This window comes from Ananas comosus, linkage group 22 (genome assembly GCF_001540865.1).
Source record: "Ananas comosus cultivar F153 linkage group 22, ASM154086v1, whole genome shotgun sequence".
In the NCBI taxonomy this organism is placed as follows: domain Eukaryota; kingdom Viridiplantae; phylum Streptophyta; class Magnoliopsida; order Poales; family Bromeliaceae; genus Ananas; species Ananas comosus.
The window spans coordinates 8,902,247-8,921,727 of NC_033642.1; the positions used below are offsets into that span (position 1 = coordinate 8,902,247).

Genomic DNA, 19,481 nt, shown 5'->3' on the forward strand with positions numbered 1-19,481 from the left:
TATATGGGAGTTGATTAGTTAATGGTAAACACGTATGGAAACCCCTAAACTATAGGATATTTTGACATGCATCCCTCAAGTTTTGAATTTATCAAATTTAATGACTCTGTTTATTTAAACGTTATTTGGTCTTATTTTATTCGCTAGATGTAGAAAATGATTATATAGTTATTAAACTCGGCGCAAGAACTACTAAATTTGATAAAATTTCTTCTTTTTTTTGACTTAATCACCCTAATTCGCCAAAATCAAAAGTCAAGATAGTCTCAGCCAAATAATAAATATTGAGGGGGCCTTTTCGAAACGCCGTATAGGTAAGGGGTCTACACACATTATACCCTAAATAAGTGTGAATAATAATTAAGCGTTTAATCAGGTTTATAATTTATAATTCGCAATTTGGGCCGAACTTTGAAAGAAATTCGAATATTTTTACATAAATAAAATAAAAAAAATAAAAGGGGAATTTTTGTATCGCTCTATATCAGATTACTACAGCGATCTACTTACTTGATTGTTACGTTTTATCTCCTCGAAAAAAAACCATAGGGAAACTAATACCATTACATAGAGTTACCCAATTCAAATTCCTCTATCATTTCCTTTTCCTCTCCTCATTTTTGGTTTATGTAAATTGATCCAATTTGTTCTTCCACCTCTCCATTATTTTGCTGCAATAGTTGATTTGTTGTTATAGAGTGAGATCTTAGTATATAAAATGGGGAGTTTTATGTGCAGGAAAAATGAGGCATGTTTCATACAAGGTGTTTGTGCAATTGTCTCAAAGGGGAATTGGTCCAATTTATCAACTACTCATGTTGCCAATTCCTTTAACACCTCGAATGTGACCCAAATTTTGCTTGAATTATCAGCAGATACTTCTCTATCATGGTTATTTTTCAAATGGGTTCAATCCCTACCTCACTATAATCACTCCCTCGAACCGAATTGGACCATGGTCCATCTCCTTGCCAAGAACCGGCAATTCAAAGCCGCGTGCCAGTTGCTCGAGAAATTTGCTGTGAAGGACTTGGTTTCGTCCCCTTCGGTGCTTGGCGCTTTATTGGCGAGTTATATTGATCGCGATTCAAACTCGCAAATCTTAAGTTGGCTCGTGATTATTTGCGCTCGATCGAAGATGATACATGATGCGTTGGAAGTATTTCGACAGATGAAGGATAGTGGGTTGCGGCCGGATCAGCATGCCTGCAATGCTCTTTTGAGTTTGCTGGCGAAGAGTAGACTTACTGCTACCGCATGGAAAGTGTTCGATGAAATGCTTCAGATCGGGGTCGCGCCAAATACCCATGTTTTCAATGCTATGCTTCATGTTTGCTTTAAGTCGGGTGACGTTGACAAAGCCGATAAATTGGTGAGCCGGATGGATTCCAAGGGTGTTCCCCTCGATCTCTTTTCGTACAATACACTAATCTCATTGTTCTGCAAGAAAGGAATGCATTATGAGGCTTTGGCTACTCAGGAGCGAATGGAAAGGGAAGGGATTCATCCGGACGTCGTAACTTATAATTCATTAATCAACGGGTTTTGTAAGGAAGGGAGGATGAGAGATGCATTTAGGCTATTCAAGGAAATCAAGGGTGTCGAACCGAATCATGTAACTTATACTACCCTTATAGATGGATACTGTAGAGTGAATGGCCTTGACGAAGCACTTAGACTAAGAGAAGAAATGGAGGCAAAAGGATTGTATCCTGGGGTGGCGACCTATAATTCAATTATACGTAAACTTTGCGAGGAAGGTAAAATGAAAGCCGTTAATGGTCTTCTAAATGAGATGGATGAGAGAAAAGTTCAGCCCGACAACATCACATGTAATACTTTGATCAATGCTTATTGCAAGAGAGGAAACATGGGTTTTGCATGGAAACTCAGGAATAAGATGTTGGAGTCGGGGCTTCCGCTAGACCAGTTCACCTACAAGGCTCTAATTCATGGCTTTTGTAAGGCCCAGGAGCTAGATGAGGCGAAGGAAGTTCTTTTTAATATGCTGGATGCAGGTATAACCAAATTTTTTAAATTTCCATGATACACTAACTTTAATAAGATTAGTCCAGTGAACCAGACTTGCCTTATACGCAAATGATGTATGCTTCATGTTTATTAAGTGAGCAAAGATACCCTTCACACTTCTTGTGAGTAGTGTGTGCTTCTGAGTTATATTGTGTTTATTTCATTGTTAATGGTATCATTATTTTTGTTCTACAAGATCTTTGTTTGGAGTAGGAACTGCTTCTTTCTTTTTAGTAAGCGCTTGACGTAGCAGTTATATAAGACGTGCATTTATTCATTTGTACATGTATTTGTAATTACATGGTCTTAGGAGACTGGATAATTGTTTCATCATATTACGTCTTAATATACTTTGCGTATTGGTTATTAAATGCAGGGTTTTCTCCCAACTACAGTACATACTCGTGGATTGTGGATGGTTACTGCAACCAGAATAAAGCAGATGCAGTACTAAGCCTTCCTGAAGAACTTATCAGAAGAGGCCTTCTTGTGGATAAGTCTGTTTATAGAGCTTTAATTCGAAGATTATGTAAACGAGGACTAGTGGATTACGCCCAAAAGATATTAATCCAAATGCATGGGAAGGGCTTATTGGGCGATAGTCTTGTATATGCGACTCTTGCTTTTGCTTACCTGAGTGCAGGGAAACCGATTGCGTCTTCCGAGGCATTAGATGAGATGGCCAAGAAGAAGCTGGTCATAACTGCTCGGATATACAGCTGTCTCAGTGCTTCTTATGCCAACGAGAACGATATGCTAGAGTTGCTTTGGAATCATGCGAGTGAAAAGGGCCTAATTGCAAAGAATGTCTATAAGTTGATGCAGCAATCTGGGTTGAATTTTTGCAGCTATGTATAGAGATAATCATAGCATGAAGTTTGTCATCCTTCAGTGTAAGTTCTGGAAAGCAGCAAATGCCCTATCAACTAATGAGGTATACACTAAAGCTCCATCTCTTGGTTTATGTTTAGATTTTGCTGAAGTGATTATTTATCATTTCCATTGGAATTTGTAGGTGCTTTCCAAGTCCATGGACTCGAGAATCTCGCTGCATAACACAGTTAGTTGGCATGACTTGATATATGTGCATGTAATTTCATGGCTCACCAAGTGCTGTCAAGTAATGCTGTGTGAAGATAACACAATTTATGTTATATCCTGTCCAGAAACTTCCTGTGGCAACAGCAGCAGAAGCTTCAAGCTGAGGTTCATTTTGCGGTTCAATACCCATTCTAGCATTCATCTGTACCAAAAGCTCCAGACAACTTCGCCAAACACCTCGCTTTTGCTTTTCAGAGTGGAAAAGCAGTTACAGATGCTAGCAGAACAGGCACTATGATTAGTTTCATGAAGATCATGCTCCTTTTGCTTCTCTTCTACTGTATTGAGAGAATCTTCTCATAATGATTTTGTAGAATTTCTGTATTGATACATAGGAATATGAAAAGAGAATTCAAAAACAACTTTTGGTGTTTTCTTCAACATGATCCGAGGTGTTCGATTACAGGGATGTCCATTTTATTGAAATACAAAATCAATGTCAAAAAACATATGTCATTAAGCACTTCTGATCCTCGATGCTTTGCCTTGTTGAAATCTTTATGCAAATTACTCATGGTACAACTATGTAATAGTTTAAATTATGTAAGAAATATATAGTATCTACTCCTAAAATTCCACCATAACCTGTACATGATAAGACATACAGCTCCAAAACAAGTTAAATTTAAGCATCTAGGGAATATGCATTTAGGAAGAGTAAAAATCACTCAGCAATCCACAGTTCTATTGGAACTAAAAATGTTAACACCAACCGAATAAATTACGGGTAGTGACTTGAAAAGTTTACAGAATTTTGAATCTGCATCAAGTGATTATTGTCAAAAAGTACCATTGATATCGCCTTAACTGAATATTAAACAATAGTATAGAAAAAAGGGAAGAAGTGCAAGTGTTAAGCAACAAAGCACAACACCTATAATGCTTCCACACCCTTAGCGATCATTTCACAATGTGAATTTTTATAACCGAAGCAATACCAATGCGGTGCAGCGCAACAACCGCATCGCGAGGCTTGCACAGCCGCCTTTCCACGGCCAACCGGAGTGCAGCTTGTAAGATCCCCTCCGTCGACTCTGAATCCGTTGCTTTTGCAGATCCTTCCGCCAATAGTGGGATAAGTCCCCTATGAATCAGGCTATGCCTTGCTGGTGTCTCATCACTGACATGCCAATCGAATGAATCGGTGGTCAGCACAGGTACTACCACTGACAGGATTGGAACCCGAGGGCGGTACTTTGCAACCAACTTCGCTGTGGTCCCGCCGCGCGTCAATACGACAATCAGCGTGGCATTTGCCTGTTTTGCGGTCTGCACTGCCGAGGATGCCAGGCTCTCAAGAGGACTCATTGGAAGAGGGGTGGACCTTATCATCTCCTTGAAGATGGTGTCATAGTCGAGGGAGGACTCCGCCTCGATGCAGATCCGGGCCATGATCTTGACCGCCTGTTCAGGGTAAGCACCTGCTGCACTTTCGCCGCTGAGCATAACGCAGTCGGTACCGTCGAGGACGGCATTGGCGACATCGGTGGCCTCAGCACGGGTTGGACGAGGGGATTTGATCATCGACTCGAGCATCTGGGTGGCAGTAACAACGGGCTTGCCCGCGAGGTTGCATTTGTAGATCATCATCTTCTGCGCGAGGAAGATTTTCTCCACAGGTATCTCCATTCCAAGGTCGCCTCTAGCGACCATGAAAGAGTCAGTCTCTTTTAGAATCTCGTCAAAATTTATAACACCCTCTTGGTTCTCAACCTTCAGAGGAGGGAAACTAGTTTGAGAAAAATGAAAATATACAGCAGGAACTTGTTTAAAGATAATCATCATATCCTGATAGTTGCTACCTTTTGAGCTGAACTCAGGCTATACTTGATAATCGTGATTTATAAAACTGTTGAGGATGTCGAAAAGATAAGCTCAACAAACATATAATAATGAAATAAAATGGGTCCTTTAAGTTGCAGCAGGTAAATAAGTATAACAAGCATTGCTTTAGTAGCGAAAAATGGGCAATTAAAACAGGATAATATGTAACAAGCACAGCATAAAACACTCTCTTTCCAGATAATTAGATATGCAAATAGGAAGACACACATATATAGATGTCCTTGTGCACACATCAATTAACCTTACAGGCCCAAAATTATTTTGGAAAACACCAAATTTTAAAGTCATCACATCTATAACCATGCAAATACAAATTTCACATATATACCATGTTAGCTACAATATTGGTTTAAAGCAAGATATACATTACCTTTGACATCAACTTTATGCGCTTTGCATATGGTCCAAGAACCTCCCGGACCGTAACAAGATCCGAGCCTTTACGCACAAACGAGAGCGCGATCACATCAATATTGTTCGGAACGCCCCATCCCATAATGTCTTCCTTATCTTTCTCAGTGAGAGTCGGGAGATCAACCACAACTCCAGGAAGATTGACGTTCTTTCGCTCACCTAGCATTGCAGTGTTCTCGCAGCGGCATTTTACAGTTCCAGCATCAGGGTCACATGACAGGACGGTTAGGGTTATGGTACCGTCGGAACACAATATGACATTTCCGGGCTTCAGATCAACAGGGAGCTTCTTGTAACTCATAGCAATTGTATTCTCATCTCCTTTGAAACCATAATCAGTGGTAATGGTGATTTCTTGGCCCTCCTTTAGCTTGATAGGTTTTCCATCCTTTAGAAAACCGGTTCGGATCTCAGGGCCCTGTGAAATCACAACCATGAGAATAAGACATGAGAAGATTGGCACCAAAAAGAAAAAAGAAGGGGGGAAAAAAGAGAGAAAACACAGCAAAAGATCAAGCTGAAACTTAGCATTGGGGCATAAATTATCTCGTTGAGCATTATTCACCTTGAACTATAGTTGAAGCTAGAAAGGTTTAGAATAGAAAGAAAGGAGGAAAAAATTAAAAAAGAATAAAATGAAAGAGCAACATGAATACATAACACACAACATAGCTCTTATCGCAATACCCTCAATAACTAAATTAACTGCACGCAATCTTTTCAAGAACATAATTACAAACATAATAAAAAGAACAATAACCAAAGTAAATATACAGACATGCAACAGCCAACTTATATATACATGAAAGAAACACTAGTATATAGTAACTCTAATCCTGTTGCTGGTACTATCTCACAAACAGAAGAATTAACAAGCCATTCTATAGAGTATTAAAAATGGTCTGAAGGTAACTGAAGTCCCACTAACAATTAAAAGAAAAAAAAAAAGGAGAAAAAATAATAAATATGCAAGGCAGAATTAATCGTGGAGATCAAATGTCACCTGCATATATTTACCAAGAAACACATCTTGTGAGAGTCCAAAGAGAGAAATGTTCCATATAAATCTATATGCATTTGCACATGCGTCAGTCAATGATTGAGCTACTGCTGACAATCCAGTTATCCATAAAGCAAGAATAACAAACATCTCGAAACTTGGATTGACTGGGAAACATCAACAATCAGTTATTGCATGATCTAATTGATTCTATGGTATAAAAATGTCAAAATTTGAGGACCTTCATACAAATTCTACAATACATTATGTTCCCATTTTCTGGTTTTGCTACCAAATCGCAGACCCAACATGCTTTGAGATAACAAAATTTATCAATTGAGATCATTTTCTCTTTTTTTCTGTGTTGCATATTCCTTTTCATGCTTGTTACTAAGCGCTTGTCAATAAATTCGCAACTCTTCTTCATCAAGAAGACTCAACTCACCTGATTTTCAACGCAAACAAATCTCAACACATAAAAAAGCAACCATGGTATGAGAGCCAGTCCTAACCCCCTTGGTTCCACAAATTCCTAACTTCGATTCCACGGCCATCATTTAATGGCATAAATTCCTGTTTATTTCAGTTCATGTGGCACCTGAACTCCACTATACACATAATCAGAGCGTCAACATTATTCCTAAGCCATTATCTGTTACATTAATTCTTCAGCAACATTAAGAACCATTTCGACGAACAACAAATTAACCACTAAAAACGCCGGAAAACCTAATAGATTAAAATGAAGTTCCAATTCACATCTCCCTGATACTAAAACTACAAACTGAGAGAAAAAGAGAGACCTTTGTATCGAGCATGACGGCGCAGAGGATCCCGGTGTTGTGCATCGCGATGCCGAGGTTGTCGAGCGTCTCCTGGTGATACTCGTGGGTGCCATGGGAGAAGTTGAAGCGCGCAACGTTCATCCCCGCCCTCAGCAGCTTCTCCAGCATCGCCACCGACCTCGACGAAGGCCCCAGCGTGCACACGATCTTCGTCTTCGGAACCCTACCATCCTCTGGGATCCCCTTCAATATCCCCTCGATGTCGATGCTCGCCATTTCTATCTAAACCCTAAAATTTCAACCCCCGCCCCACCTCCCCCCCAAAATCCAACTACCACTCCCCGAAATTGGGAGTAGATACCCTAAGATCGATCCCACTCTTTCCGAAATTGAGAGTAGATACCTTGAGATCGATCGAAACGAAGAGGATCGGAAACCCTAATGGATCGATTCGTGGGGTCAACGATGCGGGATCGGAGCGAAGTTTCTCCCGCTGTCGCTGTGGTATCGTGAAGTCGATGGTGTGTTTGCACTTTCCTTTCGCTTTAGTTCTCGTTGATATATCCTCACAAAAAGGGAAAGTGTATGGTGGTCCCTGTACTATTATGATATTGCATATTAATACTCCCTTAACTTTCTGAAATGACCTATTTTAGCCCTGTTTAAGCACAATTTGGAAGGTAAGAGGAAGGTTAAGATGGTAAATTTACAAGTTCGTGGACTAAAATGTTAAATATATATAGTTAGAGAACGAAATAACAATTTCATGATAGTCAAGGGACTGCTCGTATATTTTGACGCTCAATCCAACTGTCCCCGACAACAGTGGCGGAGAGGGAAAAACTAACGAGGCGATGATCGTGCCACGTGGGCGGATGAGATTTAAGGACTAAATTTGGAGGGAGGGATCGAGCCGTTGAGTTGGATTCTTTTTCTAGAATGTTTTTTTCCAACGGTCAAATGGGTAAGGAGAAAAGGAATTTTATTTTATTTTTTAAAACTTATTTTTCTGGGTGAGTGGCAATGCTGACGCAAATCATGCAAGAGTATTGAATTTTTAATTTCAAGTTGCCTACTGATTAACTCCAGTTGTGTATTGTTTATTGGGAAAACTTCAAAAACCACCTCTGTGGTTTCATAGTTTCTCACTTTGTCCCCCTGTGGTTTAAAATCTATCAATTTGTCCCCCTGTGGTTTCTTTTTTCTCTTTTTCTTATCAATTTTATTATTTTTTTTCCTTCAATTAGTGATAAAGTTAAAATTAAAGGGTACTAAAGTGAATATTTGATAAATCTAGATGGGTATCTGAAGTTTTTTGTATATAATTTAATGAAACATTAATGAAAAAGCTACCGAAAAGATAAAAATGAAACCACAGGGGGGCAATTTGATACATTTTAAACCACAGGGAGGCAAAGTGAGAAACCCCGAAACCACAGGGGGGGTTTTTGAAGTTTTCCCTTGTTTATTTAAGGCCCATTAATTTCAGTAATTAAGAGTTTTAATCAAGAGTGAAGTTTTATTTGGAATTGCAGAATATAGAATGTATTATTATATGCTGTAAAAAAAAAGTGAAAAATGTAGAAAAAGTTTGGAATTCGTTGGATTAGCTTACTACTGATTATTTATTTTGACTCGGCCTAAGCTAGCCCAGCTCGTTTTTTTTTTTTTTTTTTTTTGAGATAAAAGTAGTGTACTACTCTTCATTTATTAAGAAATATAACTTGGGCTAGAAGTGAAGAGACAAAGCCCAACTCGAATATTATGGATCTTCTTAGTTCTTAAATAAGTATGGTTGGAGAGAACCATTGTTAGAGAAAATTTTAATTTTGTATAAAATTCAATCTTACCTACTATGATGGTTTTGACAAATAATGAGTATATATATAGAGAGTCTAGGACGCATCCAAAAATGAGTTTATTTTCTGAACTACATTGCGAATCTATTTGATAGTTTTAGCGAAAACGACTGGAAACAGCATTTCTAGAGTAATTCCAAAAAAGATAACAGAGCCAAGTTACTTAACGTCACGCTATAGAATATCACTCATTCCGACCTTTCGTGTAGAGTATCATTTTCTAGTATTAAAAAGTCTTTGAGATGGTGATGTTTTGTTTAAAATTCAAACAAAGACGGAAGACTTATTTGTCAAGAGTTCAAGGGCCAATTTGATCCCCTTGGCCAGGTGTTCATCAGTGTTATTTATTAGTCTCTCTCTCTGTGAGAACACAAATGGCCTCCTCAGGAGTCATTTCTTGGAGGAGATAAACAATTCCTGATTAGGAAGAAAGATTGGGCATTTAGCACATACCCTGTTTTGCTATTTGTAACTTCTGAAAAATTGAAAAAGGCACATAGGGTCTTCATTCACCAAAATAAAGATTATCCAAATTTTATGAAGGATAAACCATACAAGCAATTTAATCAAAATTACAGCAAGAAAACATACAATTATAAAGTTTAGAATTTGAAACCCATTTGTCGTTGTGTTTGACTCGGGTTACCAATGTTTCCTATATCGATATTCATCATTTTCAAAAAATTAGTGACTGACTGCCCCTAGCACAGTGGCAAAGAACTTGATGATTGGTATCCGAGTTTCCAAGTTCAAAACCTAGTTGCTTTACATTTCTCGCTAAGTTTATTCTTGAAAAAATAAATAAAGCAAGTAATATGTTACCTTTCTTTCTCAAAAAAAAAATAGTGGTAACCATTCCCGTAGCAAGGCTGTCAAATATGCAGTCCATTACGTGTAACATCTGAATCTCTAAGCAGGGCTCAGTAAATTTGCTAGTTTTATTTTAAAGATTTTTTTTTCTTTTCCATGAGATTCTTCTGTTGCCACTTTGAAATCAATTTGGCACAAGATATTTTATTGAGAAAATTGGAAAAGTCAAAACCTGTCATTTTAGGATGAGGAAATAACCAATCATTTCATTTTCATGCATGAGTCTAGTTACCTATCTTTGAAATATGCAGTTCCTGACAAATTTGAAGGAAGCAAACCACAACACATTTCAAATCTCACTTGTCCAAAAACTTAGGGAACATCTTTCATGCAATATATATATTACAAAGGCCTTCATTTTTTTTGTCTGTAAAATATGGCCTACAGCATAAGCATATACTCTTGCTCTATCCTCCTCTCTCTCCTCTTCTCTCTCTACACCAATCTCTCCACAGCATCAGATACCATCTCCCCAAGCCAATCTCTCTCTGGGAACAATACTATAGTCTCCAAAAATGGTAACTTTGAGTTGGGCTTCTTCTCTCCAAGCAATACTAGCAACTATTACATTGGTATCTGGTTCAAAAAAGTCCCTGGGCAAACAATAATTTGGGTAGCAAATAGAGAGAACCCGGTTTCTGATTCCTTCTCTTCAGAGCTCAAAATAGCACCAGATGGAAATCTTGTTCTCCTCGACGAATCCAAGCTGCAGATTTGGTCGTCGAATTCGACCCAAAAGCCGACCAATTCGAGTACTGCAGTACTTCTAGACACAGGAAATCTCATTCTGAGAAGCCCAGTGAACAGTTCTGAGATAATTTGGCAGAGTTTTGATCACCCCACCGACACTTCGATCGCCGGAGAGTGGATCGGAATAAACAAGATCACCGGAGAATACCAAAGCCATGTTTTGTGGAAGGACCCCGACGACCCCTCCCTGGGACCGTATACACACCGGATAGACCCATTCGGGTCCGGTCACTTTGTCTTACTTTGGAACAAGTCGAAAATATACTGGGATTTCGGAGAATGGACAGGTAATGCCTTCACTATGATCCCCGGTATGCCGCTGAACACCGATTATAGTTATACCTTTGTTAACAATAGTCGAGAAGAGAAATTTCGGTGGGATCTAAGAGATAAATCTATAGTCACAAGAGTTGTGATGAGTGTTAATGGGCAGATGCAGAGGCACACCTGGTCTGAGAGCATCAAACAGTGGGTCATTCAGTGGTCCATGCCCGCGGACCTATGCAGTGTCTACGCGGTCTGCGGATCTTTCGGTGTTTGCGACACGAATGGCGTCGAGAACTGTAACTGTTTGCCTGGTTTCGAACCCGCTTCGTCACGGAATTGGGATCTCAATTCGTGGAGTTCTGGGTGTGTGAGGAAAACAAGTTTGAAGTGTTCTAATAAGACATCGGTGAACGAAGAACAAGACGGGTTTCTATTGATGTCAAACATGGGGTTGCCTGAGGATTCTGAAACACTGAAGGTGGAGAGCGTCGAAGAATGCGAATCTGCTTGTTTGAACAGCTGTTCTTGCACTGCTTATGCTTATGAAAGTGGATGTTTGATTTGGAATGGTGAACTTAGGAATCTTAAGAGACTTTCCGTAAATAATACTGAGGCTATGAATCTTCATCTCCGACTCGCAGCAGCTGAACTAGCATCTCAAAGCACCAAAAACAAACGGCATATCGCAATTATGTTGGTTGCGATCGGAGGGGCTCTGATGATACTTTGTATTGCTCTTGTGTTAGCTTGGAGATGCTATGCGAAAAGGTTGAAAAGAAGAACAGTAGTAACTGATGGATCACTGAAGCTGTTTGAGTATGATTATTTGCGACGCTGTACTGACAATTTCTCTAAGAAGCTCGGTAAAGGAAGTTTTGGTTCGGTGTTTAAAGGGGAATTGCCCGATTCTACACTAATTGCCGTGAAGAAACTCGAAGGGTTTCGACAAGGAGAGAAACAATTTCGAACTGAGGTTGCGACTCTAGGAGCAATCCAACATGTTAATCTGGTCCGCCTCCGTGGGTTCTGCTTCAAAGGCGCCGAACGGATTTTGGTGTATGATTACATGCCGAACGGGTCTCTCGATTCTCATCTCTTTACAAGCGATTCGAAGAGCTTGGATTGGAAAGCGAGATTTCGAATCATTCTAGGAGTTGCGAAGGCTTTGGCTTATTTACATGAAGAATGTAGAGAATGCATCATTCATTGCGACATAAAACCTGAGAACGTACTTCTCGACTCGGACTTCTCACCCAAGGTGGCCGATTTCGGCATGGCGAAGCTCATCGATCGAAATTTCGATCGAGCGTTGACGACGGCACGGGGAACGTTAGGCTATCTAGCACCGGAGTGGATTCTAGGCCTCCCCATTACACCAAAAGCAGATGTTTATAGCTACGGAATGATGTTGTTCGAAATAATCTCAGGCAGAAGAAACACTGAGCCATTGAAGGATGGAAGAGTAGGGTACTTTCCTTTATGGGCTGCGACAAATATTAGCGAGGGCGAGGTTCTAACACTGTTAGATGAGAGATTGCAGGGTGAAGTTGATACTGAGGAGCTTAAAAGAGCTTGCAGAATCGCGTGTTGGTGCATCCAAGATGGCGAAGCTATTAGGCCAACAATGGTGGAGATTGTTCGAATCCTCGAAGGAGTGAAGGACATCGGTGTGGCTCCGATACCGAGATCTCTTCAGCAACTTGTGAATGATCAATATCTAAGTACCTACTCTACCAGTTAGTCGTTAATAGTACTGAAAAAAAGGTAAAAGAGTAGACCCTATATTAGATTGTCCCTTCATGTATTTACAAACTCACTTCTTTGTAGTTGAGGTGTTTGTCCAGTAGGGCTTGTATCTGTGGGTTTCAGCTCACTTAAAAAAATTTAATGAATAAATGGATAAGTGTGGGAAAAGATAGCAGTAATTGAATTCCCAATTTGATGTCTTATGTGATCTAAAGTGTTTCATTAAGAAGACATTTGAAAATCAAGCATATACAAGAATCCAAGAGAGGAACATGAAAATCGAAAAGATTTTTCAAAGAAATAAGCAATGAAGTGGTAGAACTCTACATTTGGAGACATCAATCAGCCATATCGAACTGTCATAAAAGACTACTGATTGAGAATTTTGCCCAATCCTTTTGATGAAAGGAACAACTTTGATAGCAAGTCAGCCTGAGAATGTCATCTTCAAGACAAATATACAAGGAAAACAAAAACATAACAAGAGCAAGAATATCTGTTTATTTCGTTGCAGGAAGGAAAGTAAAATGGACTACACCAGTTTGTATACAAAGGCAACTCAGAAAGAAAAGTTCATGCCATTTCTACAAGTAAAATAGCGGGCAAATTGATTGTTTGATCCTCAAACTGTGAGGTGCATGACACTTTGATGCTCAAACTTTAATTTACTATAATTTCTATCTCGATCTTTTAGAACTGTTGCAATCAAATCCTACAATCCAATTTAATTGACTAAGTATTTGATGCAGCGTTAATATGGATATGATATAACAATATTATAATTGATGATACATTAATAATTAAGATGTCAAATAAATTGGATTGTAGGTCTTGATTGGAAAAATTCTAAAAATTCAAGGCAAAATTGTAATGAATTAAAGTTTGAGGACCAAAATGTCACACGCCTCATAGTTTGAGGACCAAATGTGCGATTCCCCGTAAAATAAACTGTACAAACCCTTGGAATGCAATGCTACAGATTATCGGAGACCAATTCTAATATGTTCACCCATTCAAGCTAATCAATAGCAGTCATGCTATTTCTATCATAGTACCCAATTTTCACAGCATCACGGTGTCCAATTTTCGCAGTCTCTCTTCTCATTTCACGTCCTAGTGTTTTCTCGCATTTTCTCAACAATATGCCTACTTTTTTCCTCAATATGGCGCCTCTTCTCTTCTAGCTTGTCCCCCATCCTCTTCCCAAAATCCATCATTCTTGCTCTCCGACCCGTTCTTTTTGGCCTCGTATCCTCTTCAAGAGATGATTGCTCTTCTACTGCCACTATTTCCCTTGATGAATTCACAGGGAAGTCCTCTCCTGTCTCACAATTACTTTCTTGTAGGCTGTTCATCCCTAACAATGGTATCCTCAACTCCTCATTTATTCCGGCCAAAGAACTACGAGAATCCGAAGACTCCGCAGGGAATTCCTTGGGTATTTGTTGAACATCTACTACAGTTTTCAATGTATCATCTTTCTTCCCTGAAGAGTGAGTAGGACCAGTTTTATCCTCTTTACTATTCTCAACCTTCAACTTAGATTCCTCAGATTGCGAGGTTGAAGCATTAAGCCCTCTCATATCGACTGGCTCTTGATTTATAAAAATAAATGGAGCAATTTTGCGTGGAACCCAATCATCCTTCTCTGCTAGCATCCATGGGATGCAGATACTTTCACAGTTTGGAAGTACCAAACTTTCGCGAAGTGCAGCCTGAAAGAATAACAATTATAACATCAATTACACAATTATATGTTATCATGGAATTACTTAGGCCCGTTGAAAAAAAAATCACCTATTTTCGAAGATGTGATGATTTACGTGTTTGCAACATTAGCCACTAGTAATCTTTAAGAACCAAACTGCCACTCTACTACTGGACCATGATGCACAGTTTTGAATGATTGGTGCATATCGTTTTTTTAATGATAATGCACAGCTTCAAAGTATGCAGCCGTGGTTCCAAACTAAGCATCATTGTAGTTGACAGGCAATTTGGTCCTAATAGTTGAACAGTGGGTTTAAGTTGCAAAAGCAGAAAAAATACGCCCTATTTAACAGGAGAAGGATTTCCTTCCAAACGGTCTATATTGACAATATACCAAGCAATTCTGAAGCAATATGCAAGTCATTCGAAATGGCTAAGTAACAAATATATGATTAGGCGACTATTCCCGAGCTACCTTAAATTTATTGCTGATAAGTAAAGCTATGTGGCTGCTGGTGATTTTGCGATCACCAACTGAAGACTCCAAGTTCCAGTCTATTTCTGGCATTGATGTAAAACCATACCACAGTTGATCAGAAGGTGGTGGCTTTATGTGCAGCCGTAGAGTTCCTCGTACTGATGTAACCTTTATTGCCAACGACAGTGGTACCTTCATGCAAAATAAGATAAAATTAACATAGATCAGCTATCTTATAAGCACTAATACTAGGCACTAATACCAGAATTCATTTGTCTAACACCCTACGAGGTAGTGCTACCCTTTCTAAAATTATGATAATAAGGCCCTAACTTTCTAAAATTTTGATGATAAGTTCAACATCCAAACTTTCAGGATAGATTACCATTTATAGTTAAACTTTCTCTAACTGTGTCTGTCATGTTTCCTGTAATCCAACAAAGCAATATTTACAAGAGGTGAGAAAAAGGCAGAAAAACCTGTGAAACTTGTTCAGCAAATGAATGTAGAATACCCTTCCACCTTGACATGTAACTTGAAGTCCAACCTAAGCTCTTTGATTGTCTTAACCCATCTGGTATAGAAACATGTTACTTTACATTGGTAAAAATAAAATCAACTCATGTTATGCTAAACCATAATGTACGCCATACAGAATTCTATGTCTTAAGGACAAGGAATCCTACGTTTTTAAAAGATAATCAAGACATTAATAGAGACTTCCTTATTAACAGAGTGATCACAAATGAAAGGTCCACATGCAACAAAAACTAATCAACGTACAAGCTTATTATTACTTCTCTCTTTCTTTTCTAACAAACAATGATAATACCAGTGTAACAACAATGCGACTTTTATAATAGAAAAGACTCAGAGCTCAGAGAAAAATACTTTATTCACTCACCTACTTCATTTTTATTCTCTATTTGAGCAGCCAGGTCTCCAGAAGATTTAAATTGATTTCCATAATGCTCAATGCCCTCAAGAAGATCAGAAGCTACTGCCCCACTAGAATCTGTTTCAAAACTTTTTTCGATCATGTCCTTCTGCAACTCGGGTTCACGAACTTCAAGCCTCGTCACAATATCTAATATTATGCCACCGGAGTATTCAAACTCAAGTTCCACAGCCCACACCTCATTCAAGTCCATTGGAAGGATTTTCATTTTGTGAATATAAGGTGGAAGATTTCCGATATCAAATCCAGTGCAGGTAACTTCACCAATGTATGCAGGTGTCCTCATATTTGATAGTGTTCGCTGCTCATTATTGAAAAGAAAGGGGGGGAAGTTAAAATATTTACATAAATGCCCCTACAAAAATAGCTTTTTACAAATAGAAACCTGCAAAATCTGAATTTTCAATATGCCTCTCAAAATTTAATTTCTTAATAAACATTTGTACTGGCAAAACAATGATGGACCACAGAACTTCAGATAAGTGTATGTTTGTATGAAACTGCTTTTTAAAGGGGCATACACAAAAGTTCAAAAGCTTTACAAGAAAATATATGTAAAGACACGAAAAACCCAGTTTATGTTTGAGACCGCATATTGTAAATACCTGAAAGCGTGCTTTGATGGCATTGTTTATCTCATCACTTCTTTTGGCATCAAAAAATAGCCGTGAAAATAACAGGTTCCAACAAAGTGTACCCTCATCACCAACAAACTTATCATCAAAAGCTCCATCAGAAGACACGTGGGGCTGGCCTTTAGAGCCCAAAGAAGAAGTTGGGGAACTAGGTTGCACAAGATCTTGCAAAGAATTGATGGAGGATTTCTCTTCTTGAGAACTCTTTATAAATGCATCAGTTGACGATACGCCACGCAACTTTTCAACGATTTTTCTTTCACCGCGTGCAGATGAATCAGTAGTGATTTTAGATTCTAAACCAGCTTTTGTAGAAGCTTTTTTGGCAAGCTTTTTCAGGAAAAGGCGAACTTTTGAAGACCCAGTAGTCTTCTGACTAGTTTTGTCTGCATCCTCACCAAAAAATACTGAGGGCTTGAGGAAGAAAGGGTATTCAGCATTCAACAAATCTAAATAATTGTGAAATTCTTCACTTAACTGCATATACCAAAGCAATTTATCCCTATCAGGACAAGATGCAAGGCGAAGTGCCTTACACCATGATTCCTTCTCCCAAGATGTGTCCATGTACAAATAGCATGTTTTACTTCCATTATAGAGCTTTGATTCTTTACTTTCCAATCTAATAGGGTACCTCTTTGCCCTGCAAATAAAAGCCAAAAGCAATATTAGTTCTTAAAATATTCTATAAAACCAAATATTCAGGTTCTTTGCATTGCTCTAACAGAGAGGTGTATATACACATAATTTATTTCACAAAGGAAAATATAAACGAAAGCTCTTAGAAGTCATTTTACAAACAGTATGCATGTTCAAATAGTACTAGAATTACAAGTTATATCTTGTAATATTTCATACTGTAATATGCACTTAAAATAGAAAATTACCCCAGAATAATTCAGTACAATATGTGCGTCAAGTGAAAAACTCCCGTGAGCAGGTTATGGTATGCACTCACCACTTACGCGAAGATAGGTTTGAAGCAGAAACAGCAACAACTGTGCAATCCAGGAGATCAATAGTTGTAGAACCATCTGTATCAATCAAGATGAGAGAGTGGTCGTTAATTTTGGCATACTTTTTTACAGGACAGACCTCCACAATATTTTTCTTCTTTGGCTCCTTGGAAACTCCAACAGGTAATCCATCAGTACTAATCTTTAGAACCTTTTCTGGTTCTAATACCCAAACAAAACCCTGTCATACGAAAGATAAAAGACATATAAGTTTGTTCTTGCTTTTGAGTAAGCAAAAATATGCATTTATATAGAGGGGAAAAAAGCTAACAATAGTTCTTTTGATACAGGAATGTTAGCATGAAGGAAGAAGAATGGAAGCCCAACGGTTTGTCCAGTTCTCATGGGTAATATTTCAGCTATAACTAACGATGTTAGGTCCATATCAAATGGTGTTAGCAACATAGAAGATAATAATTGTCCAAAAGCAACTTATATATACACCAATTGGTTGAGATTGGATGTATCAATGCAAAACATCGAGGGTAAAAAAAAAAAAAGGGAAAACCTCAAATACCCACCCTGTGGTTTCGCACTTTTTCACTTTAATACCCTATGGTTTAAAGTGTACAAGTTAGTACCATGTGGTTTCGTACTTTCTCACTTTAGTACCCTGTGGTTTAAAGTGTATCAAGTTAGTACTCTGCGGTTTCATCTTTGTATCAAGTTAGTACCCTGTGGTTTCATTTTTCTCTTTTTATTATCTATTTCGAGGTATTTTTTTCGTTAAATCAGTAACAAAGTTAAAACTAAAGGGTACTAAAATGAATATTTGATAAACCTAGGTAGGGTATCTGAAGTTTTTTGTATATAATTTAATGAAATATTAAACTACAGGGTACTAAAGTGAGAAAGTGCGAAACCACAGGGTACTAACTTTATACACTTTAAACCACAGGGTACTAAAGTGAGAAAGTGCGAAACGACGGGGGGTATTTGAAGTTTTCCCAAAAAAAAAGCAGCTCCATTTCTCCATCTTCAATACAATACTAACCTTAAAAAAGGAGCAATACTAATTTTAGCACTACAAACCAGCAGTAAGCATGCCCAACAATCAGTAGTAATGTTTATGCTATCAAAGATGCTTACAGGTCAAGTACACTCCTCTACAAAGATACCTCTACTTTACTTGAGCCCATTAACTACTTCTAAAGTAATACTGATGCTAAAGTTCACCATCTTCATAAAGTACTTTTGCTATTGAAAGAGTCCTATCCAAGAGACTCCATAATGTATTACCGTAGACAAGTTCTCATCAATTATACAGCACATATCTTTCTTTTTCTTTTTTCTTTTTTTGTATTTTCAATTGAATTTCTTCCTCCACAACCCTAGGTTCCCAAAATTAACACTAAAAAGTAAAATCTACCAAAATTAACGAAAAAAAAAACCTCCATCCAAAACACCCACACAACTATAAACTGACGAGTAATCTCAACTTCTTAACATAGAAAACTAATCAGAAATTAGTTGAAATTTGACATAAATCCTAACAAGTAAAGGTCTTATAAACTGACGAGTAATCTCAACTTCTTAACATAGAAAACTAATCAGAAATTAGTTGAAATTTGACATAAATCCTAACAAGTAAAGGTCTTACAAATGCCCAAAGTAAAACCCTAACCTGCTTGTTGACCGGGTACGTGATCGGGCGCTCGCCCTGGAGATCACGGCCCTCGCGCGGTTCCGCCGCCGCGGACCCCGCCTTGCTCCGCCGCAGCCGATCGAGAACCCACAGAAGCGCCAACCCCTCGGCGGCGAGGAGGGTCAGGAACCCTAGGAGGAACCCTAGGGAGAAGGAGACGATCATGGAGAGGGATCGAGGAGGAGGGAGAGGGGAGGGTTTGGGTGTAAGCCCGAATTTTGATGCAATGGCGAAGGGAATCGGAATGGAACAAACCGGGCGAGTGTGCGAAGAAGGGGATCGAGTTCGAGTGACGCCGCGTAGATGGAGGGTAAAATCGTCAATTAAATTTGCAATTATGTAAAAATTAAATTAAAATGTTGATTAGACTA

At 38.6% G+C, this 19,481-nt stretch overlaps 4 protein-coding genes across 6 annotated transcripts; 2 read left to right on the forward strand and 2 right to left on the reverse strand.

The window, feature by feature from the left end:
• Positions 237 to 3,698, forward strand: LOC109727425 (pentatricopeptide repeat-containing protein At5g38730). 3 transcript variants are annotated; one of them, XM_020257558.1, is made up of 4 exons: positions 237 to 314; positions 739 to 2,018; positions 2,408 to 2,965; positions 3,047 to 3,698. In XM_020257558.1, exons 2-3 carry the CDS (start codon positions 956 to 958, stop codon positions 2,887 to 2,889), a joined length of 1,545 nt encoding a protein of 514 aa, XP_020113147.1. In that variant the 5' UTR covers positions 237 to 314; positions 739 to 955; the 3' UTR covers positions 2,890 to 2,965; positions 3,047 to 3,698. The 3 variants fall into 3 exon arrangements, with proteins under 3 accessions (XP_020113147.1, XP_020113146.1, XP_020113145.1); XM_020257557.1 differs by lacking the exon at positions 237 to 314 and having other exon boundaries at positions 400 to 2,018; positions 3,047 to 3,091; positions 3,198 to 3,698; XM_020257556.1 differs by lacking the exon at positions 237 to 314 and having other exon boundaries at positions 400 to 2,018.
• On the reverse strand, positions 3,820 to 7,718 carry LOC109727427 (pyruvate kinase, cytosolic isozyme-like). The gene is made up of 3 exons (XM_020257559.1): positions 7,195 to 7,718; positions 5,348 to 5,809; positions 3,820 to 4,845 (listed from the first exon to the last, which is right to left on the reverse strand). Exons 1-3 carry the CDS (start codon positions 7,450 to 7,452, stop codon positions 4,033 to 4,035), a joined length of 1,533 nt encoding a protein of 510 aa, XP_020113148.1. The 5' UTR covers positions 7,453 to 7,718; the 3' UTR covers positions 3,820 to 4,032.
• LOC109727014 (G-type lectin S-receptor-like serine/threonine-protein kinase At2g19130) lies at positions 10,283 to 12,852 on the forward strand. The gene has a single exon (XM_020256868.1). It carries the CDS (start codon positions 10,957 to 10,959, stop codon positions 12,661 to 12,663), a length of 1,707 nt encoding a protein of 568 aa, XP_020112457.1. The 5' UTR covers positions 10,283 to 10,956; the 3' UTR covers positions 12,664 to 12,852.
• On the reverse strand, positions 13,065 to 19,404 carry LOC109727293 (testis-expressed sequence 2 protein). The gene is made up of 7 exons (XM_020257353.1): positions 19,090 to 19,404; positions 17,408 to 17,646; positions 16,420 to 17,092; positions 15,761 to 16,115; positions 15,336 to 15,430; positions 14,854 to 15,048; positions 13,065 to 14,383 (listed from the first exon to the last, which is right to left on the reverse strand). The coding sequence occupies exons 1-7, from the start codon at positions 19,273 to 19,275 to the stop codon at positions 13,775 to 13,777; spliced, it is 2,352 nt and encodes a 783-aa protein (XP_020112942.1). The 5' UTR covers positions 19,276 to 19,404; the 3' UTR covers positions 13,065 to 13,774.